Genomic DNA, 20,918 nt, shown 5'->3' with positions numbered 1-20,918 from the left:
AAAAATAAACTATAAAGTCCAAATATAATAATATAAAATAAAAATAAAATATATGTATTTCCATATGCAAGTCCTGTCAAAGGAAAGAAAAGGGCTATTTTGACTTTTCTAAACCCCAACTCGTCAAAGCATTCACTTGGGAATTGTAATCAATTTTTTACAAAATAATGACGTCAAAAATCCAAACCAAAGCAAAATTCTGACGTCAAAATTACTTAAAATTCGCAAAAACATGTAAAATGACGTCATAAAATAACGAAAAGAATAAAGGTTGAAAGAACCTTTAGGGACGAAATGGATATTATGTAAAACATTGGGGAGGTTTTTAGAAATTTTTTCCCTTTATATTTTGAGTATCGGTTGGTGCAATTATTTTCCAGTTTAACGACTTGGGAAGGACCAGCTTTTAACAGCACAACTCTATTATTACACGATTCTAAGGTTGTCTGAATCTTTGTTGCAGCTCGCAGAAGCACCTAAGGTTAGTTTCCAATCTGGGTTTTGTTTGGTTGTCTGAATTTTGCTTTACAATAGTTTAGATCTCTTTAACTTTGGTTGGTTTGCTTGGATATACTCAAAAAGTAGTTTACTTGACCAAATTTGGATGCTTGGTGTTTATGGTTATTTGTTTTTCTTGTTTTCCTGGATTCTTTGTGACACAAAAGAAAGGAATGTTGTGTTTTCATTGGCTTTGTTACTTGGGGCTAATGTTATAGTGTTTTAGCTTTGAATCTAATGAAAGGTTGTGGTACTTAGAAGTTTCAAGTTTGCGTAGTGGAAGATTTTACAATGGTTCTACTTTCATTTTTCTTCCCTTTTTAAAAAAAAAAAATTTTTTTTGGAAGGTATAGGTGTTGTAGATCTTATAATTTCTTGACGTCCTCAAAAATTGAGGAGAATTGAGAAATTCTTGTCTGTTTGGGAGGGTTTGAACTCGCGGGAACTTTCTAGGAGATCTAAAGTCTTCCCCTTGACCTTTCAAGCAAATTTGGTAATTCTCTAATATTAGAAGGCAAAACACATTTGGAAGTATAAGTAGTGATCTCGTTAATGTAATTGCACTCACTATCCTCTTTAGCTTGCCGCACCTGATTTTTCAACTAATTTTTTTTATCATCCAACTTTTGTTATTTCTTTTCAAGTTAAATTAAGACCTTGCTACTTAATCCTTCAGGCAGTTCTGTCTTAATTTCTTTCATATGCTAACGATGGACTATCTCTGGCCTAGTATCTAATTAGACATAATCTCCACAGCCATTGTTTCTTTTCATTCAATTATTAAGGGGAATTATCACATTTGCTTCTCTTTTTTAGTATTACTATTTCAAAACAGTTCAATGATCATGTTCTTATGAAGATCTCTTACAACTCATGTATTGTACTCTTCACCATTAAGGTGAACTGGACTCTTGATGATGCTCATTGAAGTTGGAATGTTTCTAAGTTCGCCAACTTTCTGCATGCATTTAGATTGTTACATGGACATTATAATTAGTGCTGTCTTTATCTTGGTTCACCAGACTCTTGCTAATAATGTAGTCTGGATGTTGTCTGTGTTTAGGAGTCCTTTAATAACAATGCCAAAGTTTTACCTTTTTATTGCTCGACATACTCATAGGTAATATGCATCCGTAAATTATCCGCCTCGATGCTTTTATGAATCTAATTTATGGAAAAGGTTATATTTATCTTAAAATGGAGATTATCAAAAGGTATTTTGCTTCATTGTTTTGCTAGAGACGTGTGCTAAAGATGCTGAACTAGTGCTGCCTAGGTTTGCTGTAGGTTTGAATCGCTATCCAGTTACCTTTTATATGAGAGAATGAATGTGAGGTTGAGATTCATGGCAGCTGATATTTGTATTCTTAAACAATCATATAAAGCATAAAGCTGAAATGATTTAGGAGGTCAATGATGATCATCATCATACTCAAAGAGATACGTTTACCTTTTCGTTTGTCTATTTTTTTCATCAGAATGCTGTAATGGTTAGTTAGGATATGATAAGGCAACAATATACTCTTTTTGATGTGCTTACAGTATGATAATTTCAGATTAAAAAAAAAAAGGAAGATGATGACCGTTAATTGATGCTTTACAGTGGCAGGCAGGGTTTTCATTTAAGTGAAGGCATTCAAGTTGAACAGCAGCTGGTGATGACTTGTTTCTCATTTTTATTTTCGAGAAAGAAGGCAGCTTTCTCAGCTGAACAAACAGTAGAAATCGATGAAGGTATGCTGGTAACCTGACTTAATGTTTGGTCTTCAGTTTGGAACTAACAATCCTAAGCAAAAGGGGCGTATGGCACTATAAAATCTGGCTTGAAAGAGGGATTACTAAATTGATGGAAGTTTAGGTGACTTTGACATTATTCCAGTGATAACATCAGCCATCCTACACCGATAAACTTGAAAAAAGAAAAAAAAATTGAGAGCCAGCCCTGATGAGTTGCTAAAATTTTTATAAATTTCTTATTAGGTCTGACTTCCTTTAAAGTTATCTGTTACTAGAAATGTATTTCCTTCATACAGCTAAAATGCTCCTCCCATCTTGGATAGTGCTTCCTTCTGTATCTGTTATATACTAGGAAAAGCTCCTAATGTGTACTCATTGGCACAGAGGTTGCAGGTATTCAGAACACTAAACTGTTTACTTACAAGGAACTGAAAATGGCAACTGGAAATTTTCATTATTCCAATAAAATTGGAGAGGGAGGTTTCGGTGTTGTCTACAAGGTAATGGCAAGTATTTTTCTTTTGTTTAAATCTTTTTGAAAGAATGCCTCAATAAATGCTGAAATATAAAACTAAGCCTGTCTTATTATTTCAACATCCAAGGCTAACTTCTTACCAATCATTGTTTTAATGAACAGGGAACTTTCAGAGATGGTACGGTGGGTGCTATAAAGGTGCTGTCTGCTGACTCAAAGCAAGGGGTGCGAGAGTTCTTGACAGAAATAAATGTGATTGCAGATATAGAGCATGAAAACCTGGTTAAGTTGTATGGTTGTTGTGTGGAAGGAAACCACAGAATTTTGGTCTATGGCTATCTTGAGAATAACAGTCTTGCACAAACGCTTCTTGGTAATTACTACTTCTCTGGGTTTGGGTTTATTAACCATTTGAACAATAATAACTTAAGGCCTCTTTATCTTGTAGGTGGAGGCCATAGCAGTATGCAATTCAGTTGGCAAGCAAGACGTAACATTTGCATTGGTGTTGCAAAGGGGCTTGCTTTTCTTCATGAGGAAGTTCGACCACATATTGTTCACAGAGACATCAAAGCAAGCAACATTCTCCTTGATAAAAATCTCATGCCCAAAATTTCGGATTTTGGTCTGGCGAAGCTTTTCCCTGAATATGTGACTCATATTAGTACACGTGTTGCTGGAACCACGTGAGTTTTTAAATTACTGTATGCACTTGTCAGTTCTATCTCTCATTCTTAGTGAAGAGACTATATTATGAGCTACATGATGATTTTAGAGTATCAATAGAATATATTTTTGATATAATCTTCTAGAATAGTTATTTGACTGGTTTTAATGTACAGTGTACATTTTACCATGGGGGATGGTTGTTATGTTTCTAACTACCAAGTCTTCTGGCTTTATAGATTTGTTTTTTTATCTTGGTTACTCTTTATCATTTTTAACCAGTTTCTGTTGTCACTTTTTTTTGGGTGACTGACTGATACATAAAGCTGTAACTTGTGATTGAGACTTTTCTAAGCCTCTCATGGCATGCTATTAGAGTTATTATATTCTGATTGTACTGGAAGCTGTTAGGCATGGTGAAGCTTTTGCATATGTACCTTTAATCTAGTTCACCTTTTAATTTAATTATTTAATTAATGATCTACCTAACTTCCATTCAGCATTGTTAATTTGTTTGTGTATCCTTATGTTGTTTATGTAGAGGTTATCTAGCACCCGAATATGCTATTAGAGGTCAGTTGACGAGGAAAGCGGATATTTACAGTTTTGGTGTTTTGCTATTGGAAATTGTTAGTGGTAGATGCAACACAAACAGGAGATTACCTCTGTCAGAGCAATATCTTCTTGAAAGGGTATGAATTTCCTCTGTTTTTATCTTGTCATAGTTTTCATTGCTAGGGTCATTTAAGTCTTTAGCTATCATCCATATAACTCATAGCTTGAATAGTCTTTCAATGCAGAGATAGATGGAGAGATAATAACCCATGTGGGAGGTACCTATTCAATCTCCATTGGTCCTAGAGTTTTTAGCCTAAACAAACATTATATTTTACTTCTAATAATATTCAAAATAGACCTCTCATGCAAGTGCACTTTCTGAGAAATATGAGAAAAATGTTGAAATTGCAAAATGATGAAGGAAGTATATTTGGATTGTCAATGTTCCATATGGTGAAAATAGAACTATGGGGTATTTATTGGTAATATTTGTTGGGGAGATTAGTTATGGTCTTGAACTCCTTATATATTTTATGTTCTGTACTTATTCTATACTGTTTTCTTTTTAAAGATACCTGTTGGGTGTCAAATAGTGGATCACATGTTAATTTCAGTAGATCTCCCATATTCATTTCCAAGTATATGATCATCACTCCTCCAATTAGGTAAAACTGTAATTAAATCATGATACAAGCTTTTTCCAAATTCATGTAAGGTAATCTAATTCTTCTTTAGGTAGAATATTTATCCAGTTTTACATTGGGGCAAACCAGTTAGACCTCATGTGATTTCGACAAATTCTTCAGGTGCAGTCTGCCATCAGAAACCAACCATGTCAAATGATTTGGATCCAATGTTTTAGGTCAATCTCTGCTTCGCTAATCCACTGACTGCATGCTTGGCTATATCGTAGCCAACACATCAGATGTTGCCATCCAGGTTATTCTGTGGTTAAATTGTCCAAAGTCAGTAGAATGCACTAAAGTCATTGACTCTGTTACTACTTCTTGGGGAGAAAGATTAGGCTTTTTAGAATTCTATGCTTAAGGACTACGGATAGACATATCCATATGGTACACCACTTTGACCAAAAGCTCTAACTGTTATTTTGGAAGGGCCAGGGTCTGTATCTGTCTCTTGCTTTTCCCTTTTTATCTTAATTTTGGGTGTCATACCAATGATGTGAAAGTGTTGCCTCATTATCTCCAGTCAACATGTTTACTGTACTTCGTTGCACCCCGAACATCATCTGTTTCAATTTGGTTCTTGGGTTTAGATTTAAGATTTTGACACTCCTTGCTAAGCAATTTACAACTGCAGGCATGGGAGATGTATGAGCAGGGACAACTAGTGGAATTAGTTGATACATCATTGAACGGAGACTTTAATGATGAAGAAGCTCAGAGGTTCCTAAAAATTGCCTTACTCTGCACCCAAGACATGCCAAAGCTCCGACCAACCATGTCTGAAGTGGTGAAGATGCTAATGGGTGAGGCGGCTGTCAATGACCAGAATATATCAAGACCTGGCCTTCTTTCGGAGTTCATGAGTCTCAGAGGCCACAAAGATAAGTCTGACTTGACTTCTGAAGGCACAGGCAAAGCGGGGAATTCATCTTCATCATCAGTAAATATTACCACATCGTATGCTACAATGACATTCAATTCGATATACGACCGAAGCAATTAGATTGGTGTAATTATTGTTTTGGTATCCTTTGGCTAGTGTTCTGAAAATTTTTTTCCCTGATTTTTCTTAGTTAAAAGAAAGCCAGGGCATTGGAAATTGCTAGCCAAACTATACATTTCTCATCTTTCCTGCTTGTGAGACCAGCAATGCTGTAAATTTGTGTAAATTGTAGTCAATCAGGCCTTTATATTTTGATTCTTTTAAAACCACTCGAGTAAGTTAAAAGGAGAAAGAGCAAGAAAAAGTACTGCATATCGAGAGTGTATAAGAGCAATACTTTGTGACATCAGGTGAATAAACTCTTCTCTGCTCACACAGTTTCTTCTTTCTTCTGTATAAACAGAATGCTCTGGTGTAGTTTCATTGTTCTTGGCATTTTGTAACGTATTCATCTCTTCACTGTTTGAGCTATTGTTTAGTTTGATCCAATCGTACGTGCAACTACAAGGCAATTTTTGTTGTTCAACATGGTAACGCAGCCACAGCAAATGTTTTAAAAAACTTGTTAGTGCTGATAGAATTCAAGTTACTAGCCATACTATTTAAAGCTAGTATCAATTCTTTAAATAGAAAGATTAACTATGGCTGAGAGGGTAACTGTAAATGGATTATTAATTTTGCAGAATGGCTAGAAATTTAGTGGGAACAGCAAGAAAAAAAACCTTAGGATTCATGTGTTCATCTAACATCCCTGGAACATTGAATTTGATGGCGAGTTTACATATATTTTGATGTAACTATCTGCTAGAATTCCTTTTCTGAATGAATTTAAACAAAATATGCATATAGATTTTGCATTAATTTAAGCATCAGTTTATATATCAATCACTATCAGTAATAAAAAATGATAATAATAATAATAATAATTTGAAAAAGAAAAGAAAAGGAAAGATTGTCTACTTTATTGCTCTGTAACATCTATACCACAAAATAAATAAGCAGAGCACTCTATACCCAATTATGAAGCCCAACATCACAGCTAAATTGCTCCATTTCTGTGAATCTTTCAGGTCTTGCTGTCTTAGGAACCCACTTCCCAATAAACTACATTCTCCATACTCAAATTCTATGCACCTCCTTTGGCCTTGTTTTCCTCCAAATTCATTTATCAGAAAGCACTCAAATGGGTACTTAAACAAACTCAAATAATGCATGAAAATCCAGTAACTTGGTATTTTATCTTTGGCTATGAAATACCCTGAAAAGAGAAAGAAAGATCCCATTAGACCTGCAATCACTGAGTTCCCCATGATGAAGTTTGGCACAAGAGCACTGAAACATGCCACAAAAGAATTGGACATCAAAAGAACCATCCAAACCACCAGGGAGAAGTAAAGAAACGCATAAATGGTGTCCCTTCTCAAACCAACTAGCCAGTAAACTGGTGAGGTGAAGAGGATGCCGACCATCAGAAGAAAAGGAAGAAAAACAATTGTGTTGGCTAAGACATAGGAGGAAACTCTATAAGCTCCTCTTGAAGTCTCTCTCATTAAAATTCTTCTCTCTTGCAAGAAAATTGGCAGGCCTTCTGTTGTTGAAGATAGCAAGAAGGTCAGTGTGAAGGCAAAAAAACCTGTTTGAGTTTGTAAAGCAATCCTTCCTTTATCATTTCCAACATTGAAATATATGGTTCCAAGTACAAATCCAGCTACCAAGGCTTGTATAACTCTTGTAGCAAAGAGTTGCTTGGTTCTGAATATGTTGCTGCAAAATCTTTGTCCTAGTATCAAAACCTCCTCCAACCGAGAATTGGGGTAGAAGAGAAGCTTTCTTTCAAGATTCATGCAGGGGCTCATCATTCTACAATCATCACCGTTTATGCTACTTAGAGATTCTGAATTTGGCACGGCCAAACTTTCTATAACATCGATGGCGAATTCAAGAACATTGACACGACGAGGGATACGATGATCAGCGAACATTAGCCTTTCTTCAAGAAGATTCAACGTTCCATTATGAACAACAACTCCATTTGATAGCAAAACAATGCGATCAACCAGCTGGAGGATCCGAAAACCAGGTTGGTGAATGGTTAAAACAATAGTCTTACCTTGATTAACTGCCATTGATTTTAGCAGTGTCACTACATGAAGGGCCGAAGCTGAATCCAATCCTGAAGTTGGTTCATCGATCAAGATAACAGCAGGATCATGAACCAAATCAACTCCAATCGATACTCTGCGCCTTTCTCCACCAGATATGCCACTGTTTGATCCCTCACCAATCCTGGAACCCGCCACATGCTCCAAACCAAGCTCCTTCAATAGCCCTTTCACTCTAGAACTAACTTCCTTTCTTCCGCCTGGTAGCCTCAAAAGTGCACTATACATGAGTGTTTCTTCAACTGTAAGCAATGGAAATAGAGCATCATCTTGGGTAACATATCCTGAAACTCTTCGAAACAGTTTATTATCAACAGGCCTGTCATTGACAAGCACTTCCCCTGATGACACTTTACAGGGTGGTATCCTTCCTGCAAGAATCTCCAGCAATGTAGTTTTTCCTGCTCCACTTGGTCCAGCTATCGCGGAAATCTCTCCAGGCCTAGCTTCACAATTCACACCCTTCAAAATGAACTTGGGACCTCTATCTGGATTAATCGAGCCACCAAAAACCCATCTAAACTCTTCAAATTTGCTGCTCAACTTGTAAGACAAATTTTTAGTTTCCAATCTGTATGGAGCTTTCCGGCCACCGGCATCCGGTGACTTCACAGGCAGTTCCATTGAGAGAAAGGAAGGTGAAAGTTGAGAGGGAAAACTGGGGATGCGTAAGCTTATGTGAAGAAAGAAAAAATACAAGGAGATGAACTAACACACCAAATTGGGTATCCTTTGCACAAGCAAAAGAAAATGAATAGTTAAGTTTGCATGCATGTGGATTTAGCCAATTTGGGGCATTGGGCTGGCTTGACTAGGCTTTTTCCTTCTTTGAAAGAAGAGTTTTGGTGGGGTTCTGATAAATGGAATTCTTCACAAGAAACCCAAAGCAAGACACAAAAAGGCAAAAGAAAGCAAAGAAATGAAACAAAAATTCAATGCTCAGTCTTTGGCTAATGAAGGTTTTTCTGGTGAGCTAATATATTGACTGCCATGGGTTAAATATTGGTGGCCTCACCCAATCTTCCCCTACTTTGACAGCTCAAATAAGGTTGGTGGGAGAAAGCTAAAATAATTGATTATGGCATGTAATGAAACGACAGAACTATTCCCAATTTGGTAATCAAATTTGAGCTTAATCAATCAATTTGATCCCAATCCTTTGTATTTGAACTATGAAAGTAATAAGGCAACTTTGATCCAGCCATGTTTATCAAACCAAGCCATCATTATAGTTTTCTTTGACTTGAAAGATATGGATTATTGAATGTTTTGGTTCCAAACTGTAGTTTTATACTATGTTTGGGATAATTTTAAATGGCAAAGTGGCACAAAAGCCCCAAACTTGCAAGGCTGTATGAAATTGTTCATACCAAAATTGCATAATTCAGTGTGGCCAAAGTTTTTATTAAGGTGTGAGCCAAAAACTACAAAGAAGATAAAGAAGAGAGGAGATAGTATTTTGATTGTTTATAATACATCGATAATACGTATCAATTAATCACCTATTTCTCTATTTAAAATAATTTTTGGAATTAGAAGAACTATAGCAAAGGGAAAAAGAAGGCAAGCATTGTTGAACTTTTTAAAACTATTTTCACTTTTACTTTCTAACAATGGTTTCCATTAATTAATATTTTTTGGGTTTTTTTTTTCTTTTAAAATTTGTCTTTGAAAGCCATAATTAGTGATGTAAAAGCTGAAAAAGTATTTCGTGTCACATTTTTTAAAAATATCAACATAATTAACATTAACAAGAATTAATTCACAAACTAATTTTCCAAATATTTATTCAAAGTTTTATTAACAGTTCTAATTAATTAGATATTTAATAAAAACCAACCAAAATTTATCAGTTACAATATATCTGAATTAGAAAATTAATGAAATTACCATATAATAATTAGATATTTAATAAAATTTTATTAAAATTTACTTATTTAATTATCATAAGTTGGTACCCAGTGTCATAGATCCCACATTTATAAAAAATGGGAGAGATTTTGGGCTTTTAAATAAAAGTATTTCTTCACCTACTAATAAGTATATTTTTTTGAATTTAAAATGTGAGCTCGAGCCCAACTCTTCATTGACGTGGACCTCCCACAATAGATACTAGCATTGATGTAGACTCGGACTAAGGTGGGTATCTCCTCCACTCCCATGAGAAATACCAACATTGACGTAAACTTAGAGAGATACCAACGTCGATGTATACCTGGACTAAAACGGATCTCTCCTCCACTCTCATGAGAGATACTAAAGTTGAGATAGACTCAAAGAGATATCAATGTCAAAATAGATTCAGATTAAGGTAAATCTAGCCTCCACTCCTATGAGAGATATTAGCATCGAGTTAGATTTGAATTAAGGTGGATCTCTCTTGTATGGGTGAAAGAACTATTGTAATGAAGATGTTGTATAATTAAGTAAAATAAAATATTTTTAAGGTTGAAAATGTAGACACATAACACTTCGTATTGGTTGTATCTCCTATTTTCGATTTTATTATTTTTGCTGCATGCTACCCTTTTTTTTGTGATTTAGATAATAAATATGCTGATAGAAAGCTTCTCCTCTTGTGCGAGTAGGATATGCAAATATCAAAACAATATTTGAAAAAACAATTGTGAGCTACTTATTTAATAAAATTTTATTAAAATCTATCTACTCTAATCTAAACTATAATGATTCTCACTTATAGAAAATATTATAGTCATTTTATATTTTTTAATACTTGTAATTAATTAGATATTTAATAAAAATCAACCAAACTTTATTAAAGAATAAGAAAAAGTAAAGTTTATTTTATTTTGTGTCTTTATCTATTAACTAAAATATCTCGGACCAATTTTCGTTAGGTCAGAATATCCCTTTCTCCACCTTCTATAAAACCCTACCAAAACCCTCAATTCCCTTTTCCAGTCTCTTCCTCGCACTCTCATCAGACTCCTCAAAACGAAGTACAACAATGGCAACCCAATCCCTCTATCGCTCTCTCCTCTCAAAACCCAAAACCCTGACTTCCCTTCTCTTCCCTTACTCCCGCCCTTTCTCTTCCTTTTCCTCCGCCGTCGCTGTCTCCCCCAAAACCTTAATCATCCCATCTCCACCCCCTTCCCTCTCCTTCCTCCGTCGTCTGCGTGCGCCACTTTGCTCCTCTCTCCTTTGTCGTGACTCCCTTTCCCCCGCCGTCAAATCGTTCGCCACACGCGCTGCCAGGTCCTCCCTCAACGACCCAAACCCTAACTACTCTAACCGGCCCCCGAAAGAGACGATCTTACTCGACGGCTGTGATTTTGAGCATTGGCTCGTGGTGATGGAGCCGCCCAAAGAGGATGCTACGAGGGATGACATTATTGATAGTTATATCAAAACCCTAGCTAAAATTGTGGGCAGGTATTTTTTTTCTTCTTTTGGTTATTTTTGTTGATTTATAGTTGGTTGTTTTGGTTTTTTATTCCATTATTTTATTTTTGAAGTGGGTAATTTAATTGTTCTTAATTGAATAATTAAAATATTTTTAATAAGAAAATGAATGATTTTAATTTTTTATTTATCTTTATTTACTCATGCAGTATGAATATAGTTTCAGTGTTATGTCTTATAATATCCATTTTGTGGGAAAATGACTGTCCTGTGAGTGTGAGACTATAGGCAGCTGGATTACTATCCAATTCAGTGGCAAAGCTTGTACTTTGTAAATGGTGGTCGGGGTTTAATGCTTGAGTATTGGTCTTAGTTATGTTTTCTTTTGAGTGAGAACGGTAATGTTTTGCAAATTTTCATTCGGTTGTTAAACTTATAAACTGCATTGAGAAAACATTTGGCTTTAGTGTAGTTGTGGTGCTTTCTTTTAATATATGATGCTTATTTTACAAGGGCTCTTAGCTCTGTTATGTATGAACTGCAGCCTGTTAGATTATTAATTGCTGCAAAAGGGCCATTTTAGAAGTATGATGATTTAAACTTATATCATCTCAACATTGGGATTTCAGTATTTTTAGCAATGATTTTCTACAGATATTTGTTTTCTATTCATCCCTAGCAGAATGATATTTGGAATTGGAAATACATACATTACTTTGTTATGATTTGTTTATGTATATCTTGTATACAGTGAGGAGGAAGCAAGAATGAAGATATATTCAGTTTCTACCAGGCACTACTATGCATTTGGAGCTCTTGTGTCTGAAGAGCTCTCATACAAGATCAAAGGTGCATGTCCTCTTAAGTTCTCAAATTTTCTTGTCACTTTTAATGTTTTTTATGGATGTTCTCATAAAGTTTATTTTCCATGCAGAACTTGAAGGAGTTCGGTGGGTTCTTCCTGATTCCTACTTGGATGTGAAGAATAAGGATTATGGAGGTAGATATGCATTTTTTTAATACCATTTGAATCTTGTTTTATATCCCTTTTAATTTTTGACGAGTTTAACTGTGACTTGCAAATATCTGAAAACTTGTTAATTAACAATATCTAGTTATTGTGAATACTGAGTGGAGTCCATAATTTTTGGAACAAATTGAAATAAATGATAACTGGTGTTTCCTACTGCTTTAATAAATCAATATTTATTAGCACTTCTAATAAATTATCAATTTTCAGGAGAACCTTTCATCAATGGGCAAGCAGTTCCATATGATCCGAAGTATCATGAGGAATGGGTAAGGAACAATGCTAGAGCAAATGAAAGGAACCGGCGTAATGATAGACCTCGCAATTATGATAGATCAAGAAACTATGAGAGAAGAAGGGAGAATATGCAGCAGCCCTATCAGAACAGGGAGATGTCTCCTGCCATGCAGAATGCTCCTAATTCAGGAGGAAGGATGCCACCAAACAACATGGGAGGAGGAGGGATGCCACCACCAAACAACATGGGAGGAGGAGGGATGCCACCACCAAACAACATGGGAGGAGGAGGGATGCCACCACCGAACAACATGGGAGGAGGGATGCCACCACCGAACAACATGGGAGGAGGAGGGATGCCACCACCAAACAACATGGGAGGAGGAGGGATGCCTCCACCAAACATGGGAGGAGGGATGCAGCAGCCATCAAATCAAGGGTGGTCCAGTAACACGCCTGCTCATTACCAGAATAACTATGCTCCACCTCCAAACATGGGTGGAGGAAACATGCCTCAGTACCAGAATAACTATGCACCACCTCCAAACATGGGCGGAGGAAACATGCCTGGTGGGAACTACCAGTCTTAAAATGTTTGTTTATCATAGACTATTTTAGGCTGTAGATAATGGGAATATGTCTGGGATTTATGGTTACTAAAATGCTGTTGAATACATTGAGTAAGTTTATGAATATTTCTTTGTTCACATCTTATGGTGTGAAATCTGGTTGGATGTCTTGCATGATGATGATATTGATGGTGCCAAAGGTGATACTGTGTTATGAACTGATTTTGCCCAGGTTATTGATTGCACTCGACCTTTTTTGATTGAAGTTGTTTTATTCCTGCTCTCTGGTTAGTTCCAAGCAGTTATACCGGATAGACTAATATTACTTTTTCTTTTCTGAAACAAATGTAACTGTATCTTCCTTTCTTGAAACAAATGTTGTGGAAATCTCGTCTTCAGTTCTGACATTGGAAATGTGAAATTTGTTTGAAATGGATCAATAATGGAAATATCTGATATTGGAAATGTGAATTCTGTTTGAGATGGATCAGTAACGGAAATGTGAAATTTGTTTGAGATGGATCAGTAAAAGCATTCAGTTTATAGAGGCATAAGAGTTCTTAATAGGTATTAAAGGATCTAATTTGAATAAAATCTAGAGATATCAAAAGATCTAATTTGAATAAAATCCAGGGAGTTATTTTTTGTCTGTGGGCTTAAATCTTCTATCACCTTAGCGGAGCTTGCCGAGACATACATTTGCCTAAACGTGGACATATATTTTGCCTTGAATCCCACCTATTTTAAATATTTCTTCTACAATGCAGAAATGGTCACATTTTTTATGACTAAAAAGGATATGATGATGGAATTTCTTTGTCAGCTACTCTGTTTGTGATAACAGGAAAACAAATAATTAAAAGAATTTGTAACAACCATGTAGAGGACATCATTAAATCTTCCATGAAAGCCAGTTGACACAAGCATTACCAGAAAACGATGCAATAGTTCACAAGAGTTAAAGAATAATAGAGCATTAAAGAATACCTAGAGAGGCTCCATCTTGTGTTGTTACATATACATACTAGTTTTACCAGAATCACGGGGAAGCAAAACACTTTAACTCTATTTCTCAAAACATCCAAAATAAAAAATTTAACATGGCATCGCCTCCTGCTTGAGCCTGAACATAATACTCAGATGAAAAGGCAATAGCTCCTCCAAGCTAAAAGCATTCACTAAGCTACCCTGTTGCAATAGCAGGAAAGTAGAATAATGAACATAACTGGAAAAATATGGATAAAGAAAGAGCAGGAAGCAGGGCAAGAACAAAGCAAGTCAATGCTCACTTCAATTAAAATTTGCTTCATGGATTAGACGTGACCGAGTGGAATGGGTCCAAAATTTATTTTCTCTTGCTATAAAGTAAAAGTGATAATGGAACCATTGAAATAAACAATATCAGTGAAAGCAAGTAATAGAGAGTTGAAAAAGGATAAATCACCTTTTGCCTGATGCACCTTGCATTGATTTGTGTACAGAAACAAATGTATTTGGAGCTTACTTTTCTAGTCTCGCACTATATGAGAGATTGGAGGATGAGACTGCCATAAGCTTTGTGGAAACTGATTTTTCTCTTCTACTTTTGGCTGCTTTGATCTGCTCTGCAAGTGAAACTTCATTTTGCATTTTCTCTTTCTTAATAAGCTCTATATTCAATATCTCCAAAGCTGGGATATGTGCCGTGTCTCCTTGAATACTGACTTGACTATGTATGGATTTCTTTTTGCGGATCTAAGGATAAAAGATATTACCATAGAGAAAATAATTTAGGGAACCATCGAAACAAAAGGCTTATTATAAACAGAAACCACTAATAATAGTTCTGTCAGCACAAGCCCTTCACAAGCTACTTTTCCCTAATACAGTAGATTGCAGTGACAATCTGCAAAAATACAAGCACATATTCAGGCAATTTTACCCAATAGGTTTGTAAAGGGGAATAAGAGGACTTTTATGGAGCTGATTGTTCCCTGTAATGAACTTCAGATAGGAAACAATCCAAGATAAATGTCCATTCAACTTGTGTTTGCCACAAGACAATCAAAATATCATGGAAGAGTTTTCTTTCAAAGAGAAACTTTGGGAAGAGAACATTGGAAACTGGCCTAGGAAAAAAATTCCTTTTGCCCATTGTTATAGTTATGATTTGAGTTATCCATTTTTCATTTTCTCTGCTTTATTCATTCTCTGTCACACTACAGAATAACTTGTTACTTTTTTAAAACATCCTTAAGGTTTTATGATCAGTCTAAAATGGTAGAGTCATCAGCCTATCCAAATAATTACTAGTAGACTATTGCTGCAGGTTGGAGGGTCTAAATTTATGTCTTTCTGAGGTTTCTTACCATTGTTAATCTCTGCTTAAGTTTCAAACCTTGGTTATCTGCAACCTCCCCATCTTTCTTTGATTTTCCTCGTGCCTTTCTCTTCAGTTCTCTTGCTTTTAATTTCTCTTCCTGCTCTTTTCTCTTTTGAGCAATCCTTGCCATCTTTTCAGCTTGTGCTGTTGCTGCTCTTACCTTGGCCATCTCCTTTCCCTTGGCCTTCTCTGTAGCCCACTGGAGCTGTTCAAGAGCTATTTCTTGTTTTATCCTGTCATAGCTATCCCAGTCTAGCTCGGGTTGGTCAGTCCCTCCTTTCCTAGCAGCTTCTGCTATGCTTTCCAACCATGATAGAAAAAATCTCTCGCCCAACCATTTCCATTTCAAACGTTTGCCCCAAACATGTCTCAATGAAGACCCAATTCTTGCCTTGCTTTGCTTGCTGCAAGATTGTCATATTTCCATGATCTTTGGAGGTGAGATTTACTGTAACTTATTAGCTTTGTTTTAATGACACACCAATTCATGCTAAAAGTTGGAAAAGCTCATTCCAAGGTGCATATTAAGCAAAAATGACTAAGATTACATATATAGTAATGAAAGGATGCATCTGCACCCAAGGATGACTGAGATTAATATGTTACAAACTTTTGTTGCTTACTTGGCAACTTTCTATCTTGATAATGCAAACATGCACATCAATCACATGATTTGTTCATTTGTGTTGAGATAGAAACCACATTACCCTTGTAAGATGCTTAAAAAGTAATGCAAACTGCAACAGCAATATATGCACTGCAGAGACCATTAGAGACCATCTAAAAGATGTGTAGTTGCATTTTGATAGGACTTTGAAATAAATGTCCGCTCATATTGTTAGCCTGTAATGTTACCTTATTGAAAGGTGAATCTTTAATTAAAAACTTTTAGACTGAAGGCTAGCTTTAAATTTTTGGAACACTAGGTCCAGCATGTGAGTAGGATATGCAGCCAACTATGCTTGGCTGTCAGGGTATTAGTTAATTTTAACACATGTAAGTACTAGTTCTCAGGCCAATTTTAATTATAACACATTTAAGGGCTACCTGGCCTGTACTTAGGGGAAGTTATAAGGGACATAATGATAGGTTGGTCTCAACCTATTTACTTAAGCTTTTGTGTTGAATGTATTATGAAACATCTATAAAATTCAAAACCTGAAATAAACTCTAGGTTTGATGGTTAATGACAGATCCACTGCAAAAGTTTCTGCAGACTCACAAAATGAAAATTTGTCTAGCAAAATTACCTATGAGTACGGGGATGTTCAGACATCTTCTTCCTAACCTGGAAATGAAAGGATGGATGAATTTTCAATGATTATCAGAAAAATAAATAAAAAAGTAGCAATAATAGAGATAAAATATAGGAAAACAAAATGTCACATACTTTTGCTGCCGACTGAAAAACTAGTTCACTAGTAAAAATGATTACTCCTATAATTCCATTAAAATTGATGCCTATCTATATAGCATATGATGGTGCAGCTGTAATGAGATCAACTCTTATTCTTTTAGTAACATATCATGAGTGCTTACCCACTATTTCAAGAATATCCATGTGCAAAATAAAAACATCTCAAAACTGCTTCAGTCTCATATGACTTCACCTTGGGATCTTTCAAGGCTTCTATTGTTCTTTGCTTGATTCGTAAACATGTCTCTGTGTGTTCCAGAATTTAAACCTTTGGGATTTACCAATTGCATAAAGATTGAAACCAAGGTGATTAATTTAAATTTTAGAATGGAGTTACCTGCACTATGTTTCCGGCCTTTGTTCCATGGCACCCTCCCTTTGTTTGCCAGACCTATCTTCCTCCTCCTTTGCTCTTCCTTGCGATTTTCATCATTAGAGCATACGTGAGAGCTATAATGACCATATACCTGAGCCTTCTCACTCAAATTTTGCATCTGTATTGACTTTATACTATCTTTTGACCGTAGTGTTTTGCAGAACATGAATGTTTTCCCTGCATCCATGGAAGTTTGCAAGCTTCTAACAGGTTGAAGGCTCAAGGAACTTCTAAAGGAAACTGGTGAAAGTACTTTTTTCACAACAAATTCATGGTGATTTGACTGCAACATGTTTGGTTGGCAACGCATGTAATCCGCCACAGGAGAAAGAGGCCACAAAAGGGTGTCTGGAACATGACTGCAAGGTGGATGTTGAACAGACAATCTCCTGAAGGGTCAAAAAGCTGGTTATACTTTGGAAAAATCCTGATGCTGAAAGCAACATTTTAAGCATGTAAAATCATTCCTTTGAATGCAAAAACCTATTAGTTAATGAGAGTTTGATTTTCATTTTTAAGAACTAATTGCATAGCAAAGATCAATGCTTTGTTGACTGGGCAAGAAGAAAAGTCATTGCTTTTCTGTGTTAATAGAGCTTCACAAGAATCACATGAATGTTACAAGCACTTGACAACACAATGAAACAAGATTTATCCATGAATTGACTATGTAACAAGAGTCATGGGAAATGCATTGTGGTCCACATGACAAAAGATTTACCCAATTGTGATACTAATACTTTGAATTTCTAAAGTTTGTCAGAGTGCACATTAAAACTGAAGTTACTGGCAAATTTTACCATACCTTCCTGCCATGCCAATGCTATAGATCATGATATATATGACTAAACCAATTAATCACAATCAACAAAATTAGTTCAAATATTAATCACAAAACCATACCTGTTTATTCTTTAACCATTGCAGAAGATTTCCCAGCTTCATGGAACTCAATATAACTTGACTTTAAAATACATGTGAGAACATTCCAATACACATAGTCTAGCAAATAGACTACCAGAATTCAGAGTTTTTGTCCATTCAATGCAAGACTGTAAAACAAATTTCCTTTTTGTTGGCAATTAAAGACTATATCTGTCATTGTAATCATCAAAGCATTATCTTTTCCAGCTAGCCAAGGTATTCATAAGGTGTGCAAATTTTGAAACTGTTACTCAAAAAAACTCGATAACATTCAAGACCCACAAAGAAAATAAACCCAGAAATGAAAAGACAAGCTTTTTCAAATGCTCAATTAAACCTCAAACAACAGGAAATGCAATAAAATTTTGTCCATTTTGTTTACATAAGTGAACTGTACCAGACAGAGAGTGGAACTTACAAGTGGAAGTATGACATCTGAGGTGTCATTGCAGATGATGAGCAATGTTACAGGATTTTTTTTTTTTTTAAAATGGGCTTGGCTCTTAATGAAGAAATGAGTTTAAGTCAGGGTACAGTTCCGGAGGGAGAGAAATGGAGTTAAATAATAACCAGACGTTGAGGATTGCTTTTCTCTGTTAGAATGCAGAAAACTTTTTGTTCCTTTTCTTTTCTCTCCCTTTTCTTTTAAACCATTTTAAGATTTGAGTCATTTTGCTATCATCTTGATTTTAACAAAAAAAAAATAAATTATTTAAAAACTTTTACTTTTAATTTTAATCAAATAAATTTTTTATAATTAACTATTAAGTAATTGTGATTAGTTAAAAATTCCCTTTTAATGTTTTATCTCATATAGTACTCATGTAGTATGTTAATGTATCATAAGAGATCATAATATGCCATGTTAATGAGACATAATGATATAATTATATAATATTTTTCACTTTCTATGTCAACACTATATGAGTATAAAATAATAAAGAGTATTTTAACTAATGACAGTTATCAATAATTAGTCACAAAAATCTATTTGATTCAATGAAATTTTGATCTTTAATTATTAAAATCTATTTAACGTAATAATTAATACAATAAGATTAATTATCACAATTAGTCATTGATATTATCATTAATTACTATAATTAAAGTAACTTTTTAACTATTAGTCATAAGGGTATATGTGACACAAAATAAAAATACGGAACTTTAATTGAATTAATAAAAAATATAAATTTATTTAACTTGAGAATTAAAACAATAAAATTAATTATCACAATTAGTCATTGATGTTGTCATTAATTGCTATAATTAAAATAACTTTTCAACGACCACATCTACATCAACAATCTAAATCACCCAAGCCCCAAGCTACTCTATTCTTTTTTTGTGTTTTCTTGTCAACCAAACTATTCTATTAGTTTATGTAATTTATATTAGTTTTTAAGATGTATATTTAATTTAGAATTAATTAATAATAAAATGTAACAGTGTTCTTAGCAAAAGACTACTCAACCCAATAGTTCAAGTTAAGTTGATCTAAGTTAATTCAGGACAAATTCAGATAATTAATCAGTCTAATTAGTGGAACTTTATTTTATCTCAGGTAATTAGCTTAATTTAATGTCTGTCATATGATAAAAGATTAAAGATTGTCAGTTCAAAGCTTCTTGAATATAATCTGACGTCATCTTTGTTGTTTTAGTACAATAAATAAAAAATTAAATATATTTTAAGGTTAAAAATAAAAAAATGATTAGATAACAATAAAAAATTACACTAAATGGGGATATTTTTTAGTTACGTTCAAGCATGGTAAATAAATATCTATATATTTTTTTCTATTTCGTATTAGTTGTGATTAGTGAACCATAACTAATCATTTCTAAAATTATTTTTAAATTCTTATTAAAAAATGATAAAAACTTGATTATTAAATCTCTCTCTCACACACATAATTTTCATTATTTTTTTCTTTTATTTAAAAAATAAAAAAATTAAATTTAACTCTTTAAATATATGGTGTGTGCTAATGTTATTAAGTCAAATGTTCAAATATGAAAATTTCCCAGAAACTATAATCGCCCATAATATGTCGAAGAAGCAGCCTCTAGTGATTCAGCTAGCTTCATTTTATAATTATAATTATAATACCCTAATGTGCCTAATCTTCGTTTAATTCTCTTGTTTATAGTCTTGTTCTATTGTTTTTAGAATACAGGAGGCTTGTGTAACCCAATGTTCCACTTCCTCATAAAATTCCATATCTATGTATTCCTGTATGATAATCCCAAGCCCATAGAATAAACCTTGAACAAACCAATAAAAATCATCGAATCCTTGTATCATTCGTGTATTGACTTCAATGCTTTGTCTGTTCTCTTTCCTGCCTTCTAATTTTTCGTCAAATGCTTAGCATGCACGCAACTTAAAGAATACTACATTGACCTTGCCTCTATATAGTGCTTGTAGTTTTTCCAGTAGTCTGCACTCTGAAAACAAAATTCAAAGCAAGCTATGGGTAGTTATACCGAGACCACCACCGGGTACGCTGCCGTTTCCACCGTCGACAACCCTCCCGAAACCAACATCAAGATGCTTCCCGCGGCCGCCGCAGTTGTCGATGTTCCATACCCTAAAGGGAAGAAAATGAACGCGGCCAAGAAGAAGCAGAAGAAGAGGAGTTTGTTCATGTGTTGCTCCAGCATCCAGTTTGAGAACGAGGAGGAACTGGAGAAAGCCATGGAAAGTTTGAAGAGTGAGAGAAGCAGGCTTGCCATGGTGATGTGTTGTTCCAATTTCCAAGTCGGTGATGGGCATGAGAAGGTAGCCAAGTGATGCGGTTTAGCTTGGTGATATTGGTCTGTTAAGCTTTCAAATTAATGTACTGATCAAACAAGAATTGATTGCTTTTATGTATGGTGTAAAATAAATAAATTAATGTGTATTTGTGT

The 20,918-nt window shown here is 34.8% G+C and overlaps 4 protein-coding genes across 9 annotated transcripts; 2 read left to right on the top strand and 2 right to left on the bottom strand.

Annotated features, from left to right (window-relative positions):
• On the top strand, nt 378–6,022 carry LOC18594153 (putative serine/threonine-protein kinase). Of its 3 annotated transcripts, XM_007021627.2 has the most exons (7): nt 378–481; nt 2,102–2,232; nt 2,620–2,735; nt 2,873–3,083; nt 3,159–3,396; nt 3,918–4,068; nt 5,255–6,022. In XM_007021627.2, exons 2-7 carry the CDS (start codon nt 2,157–2,159, stop codon nt 5,621–5,623), a joined length of 1,161 nt encoding a protein of 386 aa, XP_007021689.1. In that variant the 5' UTR covers nt 378–481; nt 2,102–2,156; the 3' UTR covers nt 5,624–6,022. The 3 variants fall into 3 exon arrangements, with proteins under 3 accessions (XP_007021689.1, XP_017980126.1, XP_017980125.1); XM_018124637.1 differs by lacking the exon at nt 378–481 and having other exon boundaries at nt 2,076–2,232; nt 2,629–2,735; XM_018124636.1 differs by lacking the exon at nt 378–481 and having other exon boundaries at nt 2,076–2,232.
• Nucleotides 6,520–8,349, bottom strand: LOC18594152 (ABC transporter G family member 10). Its single transcript, XM_018124265.1, has one exon. The coding sequence runs from the start codon at nt 8,347–8,349 to the stop codon at nt 6,520–6,522; it is 1,830 nt and encodes a 609-aa protein (XP_017979754.1).
• On the top strand, nt 10,566–13,163 carry LOC18594151 (multiple organellar RNA editing factor 8, chloroplastic/mitochondrial). Its single transcript, XM_007021625.2, has 4 exons — nt 10,566–11,121; nt 11,843–11,940; nt 12,026–12,091; nt 12,332–13,163. The coding sequence occupies exons 1-4, from the start codon at nt 10,694–10,696 to the stop codon at nt 12,946–12,948; spliced, it is 1,209 nt and encodes a 402-aa protein (XP_007021687.2). The 5' UTR covers nt 10,566–10,693; the 3' UTR covers nt 12,949–13,163.
• LOC18594150 lies at nt 13,808–18,618 on the bottom strand. 4 transcript variants are annotated; one of them, XR_001928863.1, is made up of 7 exons: nt 18,425–18,618; nt 17,044–17,471; nt 16,900–16,952; nt 16,540–16,577; nt 15,276–15,693; nt 14,217–14,661; nt 13,808–14,115 (listed from the first exon to the last, which is right to left on the bottom strand). XR_001928863.1 is itself a non-coding variant. In XM_018125076.1 (6 exons), exons 1-6 carry the CDS (start codon nt 18,451–18,453, stop codon nt 14,428–14,430), a joined length of 1,200 nt encoding a protein of 399 aa, XP_017980565.1. In that variant the 5' UTR covers nt 18,454–18,618; the 3' UTR covers nt 13,808–14,427. The 4 variants fall into 4 exon arrangements, 2 of the variants coding, with proteins under 2 accessions (XP_017980565.1, XP_017980566.1); XR_001928862.1 differs by having other exon boundaries at nt 14,372–14,661; XM_018125076.1 differs by having other exon boundaries at nt 13,808–14,661.

This window comes from Theobroma cacao, chromosome 7, assembly GCF_000208745.1.
Source record: "Theobroma cacao cultivar B97-61/B2 chromosome 7, Criollo_cocoa_genome_V2, whole genome shotgun sequence".
In the NCBI taxonomy this organism is placed as follows: Eukaryota; Viridiplantae; Streptophyta; class Magnoliopsida; order Malvales; family Malvaceae; genus Theobroma; species Theobroma cacao.
The sequence above is the reverse complement of the archived record's forward strand: the minus strand, read 5'-3'. Positions and strand labels throughout refer to the sequence as shown.